The 13,486-nt window shown below is 37.0% G+C and overlaps 1 protein-coding gene across 1 annotated transcript in view; it reads right to left on the bottom strand.

The window, feature by feature from the left end:
* The window catches only part of LOC140170344 (uncharacterized), a 44,899-nt gene that overhangs the window by 10,241 nt on the left and 21,172 nt on the right, over positions 1 to 13,486 (bottom strand). Inside the window, exon 2 of the mRNA XM_072193711.1 lies at positions 5,862 to 6,042. Coding sequence (XP_072049812.1) covers positions 5,862 to 6,042 — 181 coding nt within the window. The remainder of the gene's footprint in view (positions 1 to 5,861; positions 6,043 to 13,486) is intronic.

Genomic DNA, 13,486 nt, shown 5'->3' with positions numbered 1-13,486 from the left:
TGGCATTAAAACAGCATTTAACACATTAAATATTCAAACTTATCAATGGTAAATGGCTTTGAAGGTTACAGCAGAAACATTTCTCCCCAATTGTGTTGTTAACATGTTTCAAATCCAAAATGGTGCCGATTATGAGGTCAAAAATGGCCACCAAAATACTTTTTTCACTCAAAAATGGGTTAGAGTGGCATTAAAACAGCATTATAAACATTAAATATTCAAAATAATCAATGAAAAATGGCTTTGAGGGTTATAGAAGAAACATGTCTCCCCAAATTATGTTGCTTATGTTTTAAATCCAAAATGGCGCCGATATTATGAGGTCCAAAAGGGCCTCCACAATACATTTTTTCACTCGAAAAATGGGTTAGAGTGGCATTAAAATAACATTTAACACATTAAATATTAAAACTTATCAATGCTAAATGGCTTTAGAGGGTTACAGCAGAAACATTTTCCCCCAAATTGTGTTGTTAACATGTTTCAAATCCAAAATGGTGTCCATTATGAGGTCCAAAATGGCCGCAAAAATACATTTTAAGCAGCCATAAGTAGTATTAAAACAGCATTAAACACATTAAATATTCAAAATAATCAATGGTAAACCGTTCTAGGGATTACAACAGAAACATTTTGTACCAAACAATAGGTTGTTAACATGTTTTAAATCCAAAATGGTGCCAAAAATGAAAACCAAAATGACCGCTAAAGTATTTTTTTCATACTAAAGGCGACATTAAAACAGCATTAAAAGCTGAGAAAAAATGTATTTGGCCGCTATTTTGGACTTCACTTTGGGCGCCATTTTATTTTTGACCTCATAATCGGCACCATTTTGGATTTGAAACATGTTAACAATACAATTTGGGGAGAAATGTTTCTGCTGTAACCCTCAAAGCCATTTACCATTGATAAGTTTGAATATTTAATGTGTTAAATGCTGTTTTAATGCCACTCTAACCCATTTTTGAGTGAAAAATGTATTTTGAAGGCCATTTTGGACCTCATGATCGGCGCCATTTTGGATTAAAAACAGTATTAGCAACATAATTTAGGGAGAAATGTTTCTGCTATAACCCTCAAAGCCATTTTTCATCGATTATTTTGAATATTTAGTGCATATAATGCTGTTTCAATGACACTCTAACCCATTTTTAGTGAAAAAACGTATTTTGGCGGCATTAATCCAGCCTCTATGTTACAGAGGTTCTAATTGATGACATTTTACTTGGTTAATAGTGGTTGCTATGGCTGCCATCTGGTTTGGTGTGACTTCGACTTCAGACAACCATGATATCACATCATTTAATCAAACAGCCTTGATTTAGCGAAGTTACACGCCTTAATTGTTATTCTGGATCAAATAATTATTGAGATATTGTCATCTCACCTGGTTAATGTGAATATTTATATGGTTGCTATGGGCGGCCATCTTAGATTGTGGTTGTCCTAGACCCGGGGGTCCTAGACATCAGACAACCATGACACCCTCTTCATTCAATTAGACAGTCTTGATTTCATAGGGATAGAGACTTAAATGGCCCTTGCAGGTCAAGCAGATTCCGAATTATTGTCATTTCATCTGGCTAATATGATGATTATCTGGTTGCTATGGGCGGCCATCTTGAATTTCAGGTGTCCTAGACCTCGGACAATCATGAAAACCCCCTTCATTCAATCAGAAAGCCTTGATTTAGTGGGGATAGACACCTTAATGACCCTTGTAGGTCAAGCAGATTCCGAATTATTGTCATTTCATCTGGCGAATATGATGATTATTGTTGTTGCCCGGGTTTGGAATTTTCCACCTAGTAGAATTTGAAAGACCTATGCATACCCTACTCGAATCAACATTCAAACTTTCTTCCTGAAAAGTTGTATACGGGTCTGTAGGACAGGGCCAGGACTAACTGGTGGACACGCGATAATTCACCCAATAAAGACGTAGTCACCGACCAGTTCCAAAAATTACTTAAGTACGGGCCCTATGGAGAAACCAATTCTTTTGTTGTGCATTCACCCATATAATAATAACAATCAGATTTTAGGATGTATGTATACACAGTGATTTGATTATAACAGAAACACATAATCATTATTTGCCTTTATTATGGATGAATAACCAAATGTTGAAATAACTGTAAGTTGGATATCCACCACAATAGAATAGCTTCTGACATTTATTTATCTTCTTAACTCCTCAACAATGGTCACTGACCTTAGTCAATGGACTAAATCTACAGAAATTATCCATGGCAAACCATGGCAAACTCTTTGAGCTGTGTGAAGGATCAAGAATATTTAGTTATTAGAAGTTATTGTCGGGCTTACTAGCGAGTGACCACCGAGTAATGAAAAATCGTTTTACATTGCTTCATGATTGTCACGTTCATGTTAAAATCTGTAGATGACACAGCTCAACTGATCATACTTTTCCTACATTCGACCTTGCATGATTTTTGAGTTGACACAGTCATGAAAATAACTATAGATACTTGACAGACCATTAGTAGCCTAGTTCTGAACCTTTTCATTCATCATTCATAACAATAGGTATGTGATGGATCAGTGAAGATAAGAAGGGATTATAATATATCCGTAACCTTGATATTATAGTACATCTCGAGGAAAAAGTGCAATGGACATGTTTTCATTTTATGTTTCAAATATCACGCGCATGAAAATTGAGTATTTAACCCAAAATGGAAAATTTATTGGAAATCTGTTTAACAGATTTTTTTGACATCTTTTTCTGCACTGTATTATACCTAAATTAAGAAATTTGATAAATATTCAAAGAAAATATAGGTCATCCAAATTTTTTTTATTTTTACACATTTTGGGGCAAAAAAGGAAAAATAGGCAAAAATATCAAAATCTGTTTTAACAGCTTCATTCATCAAGTCATAACAAACGGCCTACATGCTTAATTTCTAATAAAATATTGAAATTGTGAAAAATATAGGTATTTATTGATTTTCATGTTTTTTTCTTGCAAATATGCAAATATGCAAATTATGAAATTGCAATATATAGTTTCAACATAGCATACATCTTTCAAGTGTGATGTTCAAAATGACAGACATCAATAAGAGATTCGATGAAATGTAAAGGTGTAGTAACAATTTTGGCATGGACTGTCTGGTTAGGAAAAGTACGGTAAGTTGAGCTGTACAGCTTTGAGGTACCTTTATAACAGCCGATATGTTTAAATGAAATTTATGTGGTTCTTCTGCCATATATAAATTGTAGATTATAAGCAAATTCTAAAATATCATTTATTTTTTCAATTATGTTCTTACAAACTGTGATTAATTTTGCTATTCTAATCTGTACAGGTAAATTCGTGTTGCATTTGTGAACAATGCGTAGCGAGTGCATTACGTTGGGGTTCAAGGGGTCAACGTAGGCCCCTGTTGTGGCTCTGGATTTTATCTGTTTTAAAAGCATTTAGAAGCGTCTTATTTTACGTAGACTTTTTTTCTTTCCTTTTTTTTTACCCGGGGCGAGCACCCCTTAGGTCCCACTGCTGGATAGGCGCCTGATTATATTACTAAAGGCTGAAAAAAATGATTTACTCGTACTTTAGATTTGATTAACAATAATAAATTTCCCCAGTTTAATATTGTTTCCTGTTAGTATTTGGTTGTCATACCTGGGCACAACTTTCATAATATCTGGACAAATTAACCAAAACAAACAGAAAGAGGATACAACAAACAAAGATACAACGCTTAAAAACAACAACAGTGCTTCAGTATTACGAATGACGTCAACGTGATGTGAGTTAAAGGCCCATTCAGTGATTTGCTCATCCCGAAGATCGAAAAAAAAATCATCAAAATTCAGATTTTGGTACTATTGTCATTGTTATAGATTTGGACATAAATAGGGAACAGGGGAACCTGGTTCCCAGGAAATTTTATAATTTGGAGGGAAATTTTCAAGTTCTAAATAAAGAAATACATAAGAAATAGTGGGAAATCTCAACTATGTTCCCAGGAAATTGTGCACTTTTTCCAACCCTGAGCCAGTGGTTCAGCCGAAAGCTGTGTATTTAAGACAATAAGACAATATAAAGTCTGTACAAAAAGTAACTCAGCTGTTATAAATACGCCTATAGATTCAGAACTAATTATTGTTTTCACAATATTTCAACATAGAGAGAAGGATGATTTATTTACGCGAATTTTGATACCCCATTTGTCAAATGTCGTTCAACATTAACAACGCAGTAGTGCTTTTAAAGAAAAATACCTGCACTGTAGCACGTAAAGCACGTCATTATCTTCGCGCTTTACTTCCAATCAATACAAATACCTGCAACTTTTAAATTCGGGTATCTTTGTTTCAAAACACTGCTGTATTGAACAAAACTGGACAAATTAGGTATCAAAATGCGCGTAAATAAATTATCCTTCTTTTTATGTGAAAATATTGTGAAAACAATTATTAGTTCGGAAGCTATAGGCGTATTTATAACAGCTGATTTACTTTTTGTGCAGACTTTACATGAATCTGTAATAATTTATATACTAACAGTATATAAATTATCTACACGTATTTGTATGGGGCCTCAGCTTTGCCTCAGATTTGTCAATACTGTTTTTTTTCCACATTTTCGCATTTTTTTTTCAAAAATACCTAATGATAATTTCAATGACTTATCCTTCACTTTTAGACAATTTATAAACAATTTTAATTTTTTTGCACTTTTGCTGAGATCACTGAAAGGGCCTGCAGATTGGTTACATCGGTTGAGTGATGGAATGGGCTATTCCATTTAGAATCCACACTACCCCTGTGGAAGATTTTGGAAATATCTACCACAGGGGAGTATGAATTTCAAATGGAATTAGCACATTAGGCAGCTCCATTTGAAGTTCATAGTGAGTTTCAAATGTAGCGGCCTAATGTGCTAATTCCATTTGAAATGCATACTCCCTCTGTGGAACATATTTCCAAAATCTTCCACAGGGGGAGTGTGGATTGCAACTGGAATAGCCCAATTGGCGTCACACGTTCACGTATACCGCATCGACTTGAGAAAATTTAGTCATGTCTATAATTTGTTCATACGTGGTCGCGGTACGCATGATGCAAATGGGCTATTCCAGTTGAAATTCACACTACCCCTGTGGACGATTTTGGAAATATTGTCCACAGGGGGAGCATGGTTTTTCAAATGTAATTGGTCAGAGATAATCATTTTGAAACCCATACTCCCCCTGTATTATGGCTTTACCTATATCTTCCATAACTGGAGTGAGTATTGCAAATGGAAGTTACCCAATTATCTATTCTATTCAAAATTGATACTCCCTCTGTAGCAGACTTTAGCTAAATCTTCCACAGGGGTAGTGTGGATTTTAAATGGAATAGCCCAATGACTTCGTGACCAATTGGCAGACTTGCTTGACGGCTGGTGTTTACTATCATGACTAATTCAATACAATTATTAATTTGTAAACGTGAAGTGCATGATGTATGGTACGTTCAAGTCATCATAAAACTGGTCCATACACTCTTACGAAAGAAAGTTCCAAACGGAAACATTTTTGTTTTCATAGGAGAACCCTTCTATGGAGGAACTTACGAAGCTCCTACTTGTCATACGGCGCCTAGGATACTCTAATGAACCATTAGGTTTGAATATCCTCCTTAGATCCTTCAAACATAAAACAGGTTCGTGAAAACAAAGAACATTTTGTAGAACCAATAAAGGTTCGGGTAAAGGTTCTGCATGAGCTTCAGAGAACCAATCAAGCAAGGGTTCTCTTGAGAGGACAAAACTGTTTCCTTCTTGGACTTTCTTTTGTTAGCGTGTATATCAGAACCTCAACAAGTAGGCTTACAACTACCTCGTATAAATGGTTTGCATTGAAAACTTCTTCTTCTGAAATCAAAGGTACATTTGGATGGCACGTAGACTGCTTCTTCGCCTTCATGGACTTGTCGACGCTCATCCGGACATTGGCAACCAATCACATGATTTTTATATAACCCTAATCCTCTGCCTAGGCAAATATCACCCGGTTCGCACTGTAAATGAAAGATAAAGAAAGAAGATATTTTCACATTGTTAATAATCATTAATTATAGAACTACAAAGGGGGATGTACCAACCCCTCTTGGATTTTAATTCCTCATAAAAACGCACGAGTTTACGCCCAAACGACTTAAGCTAATCGTAGATCCATCTTTGCGCTCAATTTAGTGATTGAATGTTTACCCCAGCACCTTACCCGGGGGTAGGACCTGCCATCAAAGATGACCAGGGGGTGGTGAGGCCCACCATTGGTTTTTACAGTAAAATCAATGATTTTCCTTTCGCTGTTGTAAAATTCCAAGGGCTACTAACTTTTTACTTGTTAGTTAGGTGGAAATTGTCATTTCCTTTTATAAGTCAGCTGATTTGCCAATATACACGGAAAATAACACACAGCAAATGCAGCCATGGGGCAGGTGCGATATCTACTGAAGAATGCACACAGCAAACGTAGCCATGGAAGGAGGCAGGTAGTCCCATTCTATGATTGTCCGGGGAAGAAACTATATTTGTAGCTGTTCATGTGATTTGTCATAACTCTAAACATATGGGGATGGTATTGACGAGTTTTAACTGTCTGAGTTTGAACATATTTAGGGATGGGTATTGCACTTTCACCATTTTGAATTTTATACATTCCCTCATTTCAAATATATAGTTTTGGTTTCTCTATTGTTCAGAAACCAAAAATCAAGGGATTAAAATGTGGAGATGAACTGGTATGCAATCATAACACTATTGTGCTGGGAGGACACAAGAGGGTATATTATAATCAAAAGTATAATGGCCTATACCATACGTATATAATAGCCTATTGTGCTAACATTTTCATTATCGATATCTATCAACGCGGGCGACTTTTGCCGTAGGTGGCACACTTCCATGACACCATAAAATTACACCCGAGTTCCGAGATTCGTTTGATAAGTTATGCATAGACATCGTTGAGACCAAAGAGGTTTTAAATAGAAATAGAGTCGCAATAGATTATATAATCTTTTGTTCGTTTGATGCCGATTAGAAGTTGCGACAGGCTATTCATAAAAGTGGTACCATTGTTTCGAATAAAGGGGTTCCGCCATTAAATTGGTCACTGATCCGGCATCATATTAACGCTCTACACAACAGGCGAGTATCAATAAGTGACCACACTACAGTCATGTGTAAGGGCAGTCATGTGTAAAGTGGTACCATTGTACTCATGTATTCCAAATGTGTGCTTGTGTGGGTCTGAAGACTATAAGGAGGCTTTAGCTGTCGATGCAATCATCTTTACCACCCACCTGACGATAGGTGTTTCATTTAAATAAATTGAATGCTCTTGGTGATCGATTACACATTAGAATGTATGAAGGCTGCCATTTCCAGTCCATATACATTATCTATATTACACCGTATAATGGTAATCGCTATACGTATACATGTAAGTATAAGTATAGGCCTATAGGTTGTTTTTAAGAAATTTCCATTTAATTGTATTTTAAGAAGGAGATTGGTATAGAAATAGTGGCGTATCCAAAGAGGGGAGGGGGTTGGGGAGGGACAGATTCACCTCTGTGAGAAGTCTTGGGGAGGGGGAGGAGGAAGAGGAGAGGAGGGATATGGAGAATGAGAGAGGGCTGGAGGAAGGGATAATAAAAACAAGTAGATAAATAGAAATATAAGGAAAATGATGGGAATGAGAGAGGGAGGGTGAGAGGGACAATGAGAGCGAGGGAGTGATAAAATGTAGGCCTAGGAAAGAATAAGTACGGAAAAGAAAGGAATGATGAATACATTTAATAATAATTATTAGGCCTATATAATAACTAAACACATAACAGCACTGGGCAGCCATTCGACGATGTCAATGCCTTTATTCGTTACGTAATTAAAACGCCCAGTCAGATGTATTTCACACCTACCAAACACAACTCACCCAATTTCGCAAACTGGACGTTGAATGTACACTCTCATGAATATTGATTGGCAGCATTTTCCAATATGTCAGCGCTCTAATCGGAAACAATAGAACAATAGACCCTGCAGAGCGTTGGTTGAGACGGATGGATATATACGAGACCTAGGCCTACATGTAGAAATCATGTGCATATATTGAGGGGTGGAGGGGGGTGTTTTGTTTATTTGTCTGAAATATAAACGATGCATGATGATGTAGATGATTTGATTATGAATTAGATTATTCCCCGGAAAGCACAACCCATACCTCTTACCTATGTTCCCTCCGCCACCTATATATAACCTCCTCCTCCCCCTCCCCACACTCGATATCGACTCTTCCCTATTATTCCACTCCACTCTTGAGCCCCCTCTCCCCTCCTTCCTTTCCCACTTCCAATGCTCTCTCCCCTCTGTTTCTCTTTCTCCTTTATTCCTTTTTCCTCCCACCCCTCGCCGCACACCCACACCTACCCTCTTTCCCTGGCGATCTCTTCTATCTCTCTCTCTCTATTCTCAAATAAATAAATTGAATAAAAGTTAGTTTAAACCAGCTTTCTATGATATTGATCTTCCGTCATGCGACATGCACATAAATAGAATTGTGTATAATAGTGTTTATATCAATGAAGTCATAATCTGTCAAGTGGCTATTGTAATGTCTGTGGAAATATTTCGATGGTCGATATATTTTCACAGTGAAATCAGCTTAGGCTAATTCGTAGTCTCAAGTCAATGCTTTCAAACTAAATCAATGCTTTCAAATGTAGACTGCTTTGTTCGACTTCTCTGCTCGTGAATATTGCACTGCGAAATTTAAACATTTCTTTTGTATACTTAGAGTAGGTAACTTCAAATCAAATAATTTTACGATCCACACCACTTATAAGGAACTGAAACCAAAACCGAAACTGACTGACACAAATGTTCGGTTTTAAACAAAAGGTAGAAACAATGAGTTCGATATCTTATGATTCAAGTGGTTAGGCAGGACAATAGGAAACCACGTGACCAAAACCAAAACCAAAACTAAAACTATATATTTGAAATGAGGCACTGTTGTCTTCTTCGCTACTCCAGATTTTGAAGGATATTATTGACCATGCCCTCTGTTCTCCGGTAATTGTTGGATACAAACCGAGCTGCCCTGCACTGTATTGCCTCATTTGTTTGGATGTCGGACACGTTATGGGGTCCCATACAGCACCAGCAAAACTCATTAATTTTATCCATCCCGCTTGTAATACTAGCAGGGAGCACGGTGACCAAGCGGAACGGGCTCCGACTCATAATCGGAAGGTTGCGGGTTCGAGCCCTATGGTGTGCCCTTGATTACTGCGGATTAGATAAGGTGTGACGACCCCCCCCCCCACAGCAATATTTCACGGTGGAGTCTGGCGTAATCGCTAACGAAAGAGAGATGGACACTCAGTCCTGTTAAAATGCACTTGACTTCTTGACTCTCTTTTTAATACTAGCAAGAGCGTTACATTTTTAAAGCCGTTTTCCAATATGACATCATATAAATTATTGCCGGAAATAATTGGTTCTCAAGATGAAATGAAACAGTCGAGCAGTCTATTGCGCCTTTGATTACTATACGTTACATATTTACCACCCGCACCTGTTGGCACAAGTATGGTTGATGTAGGCGTATTTGATTGTATTGAGTACGTGATTTATAAATATCATCTGATCGATGATACAAAGTCACTGACATCTGGAACTCTGTAATAAGGGGGATATTTTTATAACCTTTGAATTTAAAGGTCGAGATTATCGTTACTGGGGACGTCTTCAACACATGTCTCATGATATCATTAATCTCACTGATGCCAAGAGCTTTTGCCCAGTGTGCGAGGTTTCTCGATCAAACGCTCTAGCTATAGGGCCAATATAAAGAAGTAAGTACATGCGAGTTCAACATTTTGAAACGCAAATTTGATTTTTACATTGTTTTTTTTATGCCGGATACCTCTCCTAAATCTATTTTAAAAAGTACAAGTGATGTCCGTTTTATATTAGTACCTTTACTTAGCTTTATGATCTACGCATGTTCTTTAATTTTCAGAAGAAAATACCGTATATGTTCGCAAAATATTGGTTAAGCAATCAAATTCTAAGTAGTGTTGAAGTTAATAGACCAGGTTAAAACTGAGCTAAGTACCACTTGGAGAACCAGAAATTCTCATGGTTTATCTGGACCAGTTTTGCATGGGGAAATATGCCCCTAAAGTGACTACTTTAACCATATATATGTTTTTCATTGGATTTTGGCGGCCATTTTGAAAAAAAGAGCCCTCACGGAAAAGTTCTCAGGTTATGGGCTTTTTACCCAACAAATTCTTGTTCCCCATGCAAAACTGGTCCAGATGAGAACCATATGAGAACTTCTGGTTCTCCAAGTGGTACTTAGCTCAGTTTTAACCTGGTCTATAAAAAAAATTCTTCTAATTTAGTATATAGCACTACATATGAATATTCAATTTTACAGCAGTTTTATGTGTTTTCAAAAAAAAAATTCACAAACACCCCGCCTTGTTTGATGTTATGATCTTGTCCCAATGTGAGCGTGAAGGATGGTCCCTCATTTGTGCAAGAGTGTGGATCGTTTATTTCAGCGTTTTGTCAAGTACAATTTAAAAAAAAACATATAAAAGTTTCTAGCATGGAAGTTGTTTTAAACTATCTAAACTGAACCAAACGAGAACAAACAAGTATTTACTGTGATTAGATGAAGTACAGATGTGATATAGTACAGATGTTTGTACAGAGTTTTCTTAGGGCTGAAAAGGAGCTTCTTAGTGGCAATATCTACAGTCACAAAATTGAGTCACACATACCACAGGCATTGCAATCTTAATGTAAACAAAATATCATTGAATGTAAAATTACCTTCGTATTTGCCCCTAAAAAGGTAGCACTCATTGCATAATGTTATTTCGGTGAAAAAATAGCACAGTTAACTTCCCAATGAGTTGTTACAAATATCCTATGGGAACTTTACAATGACAAATGAAATTCATTCCTTGCAAACAAAGTCAAATTTTCATTTTTATTATATATCTTAGCCAAAGCGCAAACAATTTTCCACATGTATTCGTCAAACATTTTACCTAACCCAGGGCCCTATTTATTGCAAAATATGATGTCATAAGCGTGTCGCTAACATTACCTGTTACCCTTTTCAAATGAATCTCATTTAATAATTACATCCTACAATTTAAACGCTTCCCGCCTCTAGGCGTCACTGCACTTAATGCACAACGTCATAAAGATTCTTTTGGATTGGGCCTCCAGGCGCTATGAAAGTCTTGAGCAATATTTCATCATTATACTAGTCTGCTATTAAGTTCATCATCCGACGCTTTAAGCAAATCGCGTCTCATGCAATTTGTCTATTTCACTACGTGGATAACAAGGAAATTAATATGATGTATAAGTACACTACTCTAAAAGTATTGGTACATACAGAACAAAGACAATTATTTATCTAAATAAGTATGTAATTGAAATTATTATAGGTTTATATTACGAAATAATTATGTTATGTCGATTCCATTAGCTTCTAACAATGCGGCTAATTAAAGTATGATATTCAAAGGAAGTCATTAAAAAGGACACACTAAGTTTTGTTCTCAATCTTGGTGATATTGGTGATTCTACACGGGAAACGGAATATGCATTAAAACGCATTCCTGGGATGCGTTTCAATGTGAGCTTTTCTTGTGCGTGCAGACGTCGCGTCACGAGCGCCCTACGGTCACATGGCATCGCGCCTTGAGCGCTCAACACGCACGCGCATAAATTATGGCAATCTTTTGGTATCTTAACCTGCAGCTAGTTACGCACAGCGTCTTTCCAGTTACGCACAGCTTATTACCACTCACATTTTAACATACATTAAAAAACAAGTAACTGTGACAGCTGATAACACTATTCGCTGTAGAAGTGATGATGTATCAAACAGTATTAATTACCAATAGGTAAAAACAAATTTTGAATAATTGCCTGGCAATATAAGTAGGCTGTACTCATCACCTGTATATGTCGGTATATATGTACAATCATAGATTAAATACAATAGAGGTTGTGCATAATTATGACGTATCATACCGTAAATATAGCGGACTATTTTTATAGTGCATTCAACAAAAGCATGATTGCAATCTACCACGACAGTTCGTCTCACACATATAACAAATGCACTACGATCAAATACCGTAGGTAGATTATGGTGAAGGAAGCCGGTTCAAATCCTTTGAGGCCAATAATCAATAACCTCTATACCGCTCTTTTCAAAGACATTAATCGTAAAAGTGCGAGTGAAATGTGTATACAAGGACTATGCATAATGTGAAATTTCTATACTATTACGATCCAGGTCTTTATGTCTAATCTTTAATAATTGATGATGCGATGCAGAGTCACAGCGTACATCTAGTCCAGGGCAATACATTCAAAAATTGTTTTCACCTATCGCCATGGCAATTAATCCTGTCACATCACTACTTCTACGGTGAATACTACTTGCAGCTCATTAATCGTTTCCGATTGGCCAAATAGTTGCATGTAACGTAAATATAAGCTGCGCGCAGCTACCACCAGCTAGTTTACCATACACGCACTGTAACGCACTTACAAGAGACGCTCTCATTACGCGAACATGTTGATTCGAGTACCGTGTAGATATTTATTTTACTCGCATCCCAGGAGATCGCGTTGATGGGGATGCCCGTCTCGTATGACTCAATTCCATAGAAAGCCCTTTGGTGTACCATGCTGTGGCCCCGCTTTACACATGTTACAGGTAGGTCCAAAACAGGATGGAGTGATACCACCAGGAAAGATGTAAGAAGTTGCGAAGCTTCAAAACTGTTATAAGAAGAGTATACCAATTGCAAAGCATGGCGATAGATCATCTTCAGATCTTTGAAGCTTGATCTAGGATCTAGTCATAAGGCTGAACAACCATAAATCAAGTAGGTCAATAGGTAACATCTAACTTAAAAGTCGGACATAACCATGAGAATACACAACCTTGTGGAAGAGTTCGATAAGCCGTCTGGTCCGTATGTAGAGCGTCATATTTAATATTCAATCCTTTTAAACAGAAAAGAGGTTCGCACCAATCAGTCTCTGTGCTTGGTGGTTATCAATGACTCGCGAGGTCCTGGAGGGTGCTAGTTCTGAAGTATCCAAATAATAAGCAGGATGTCTGGATGGAATATCGCTATGTAAGAACAAATGTATTTTTGTAAATTACTGGTGTTAGAGCGCAAAATGCATTTTACGAAATAGATGATAAAAACCCTAATTGGCCGCCTCTAACCCGTGCCGGTGCATACTAGGCATCACAGTTAAAAGTATAATAACATGAACATGACATACCCAGCGTAAATAACCTAGGCTAAAAATAGCTGTTTTCCCATAGCTAGTGGGTAATGATGTCAAAACGAATACAAATCATCTAAATGCTGATCTATACTTACTTATGTT

Source organism: Amphiura filiformis, chromosome 14, assembly GCF_039555335.1.
Source record: "Amphiura filiformis chromosome 14, Afil_fr2py, whole genome shotgun sequence".
Taxonomy (NCBI): domain Eukaryota; kingdom Metazoa; phylum Echinodermata; class Ophiuroidea; order Amphilepidida; family Amphiuridae; genus Amphiura; species Amphiura filiformis.
The sequence above is the reverse complement of the archived record's forward strand: the minus strand, read 5'-3'. Positions and strand labels throughout refer to the sequence as shown.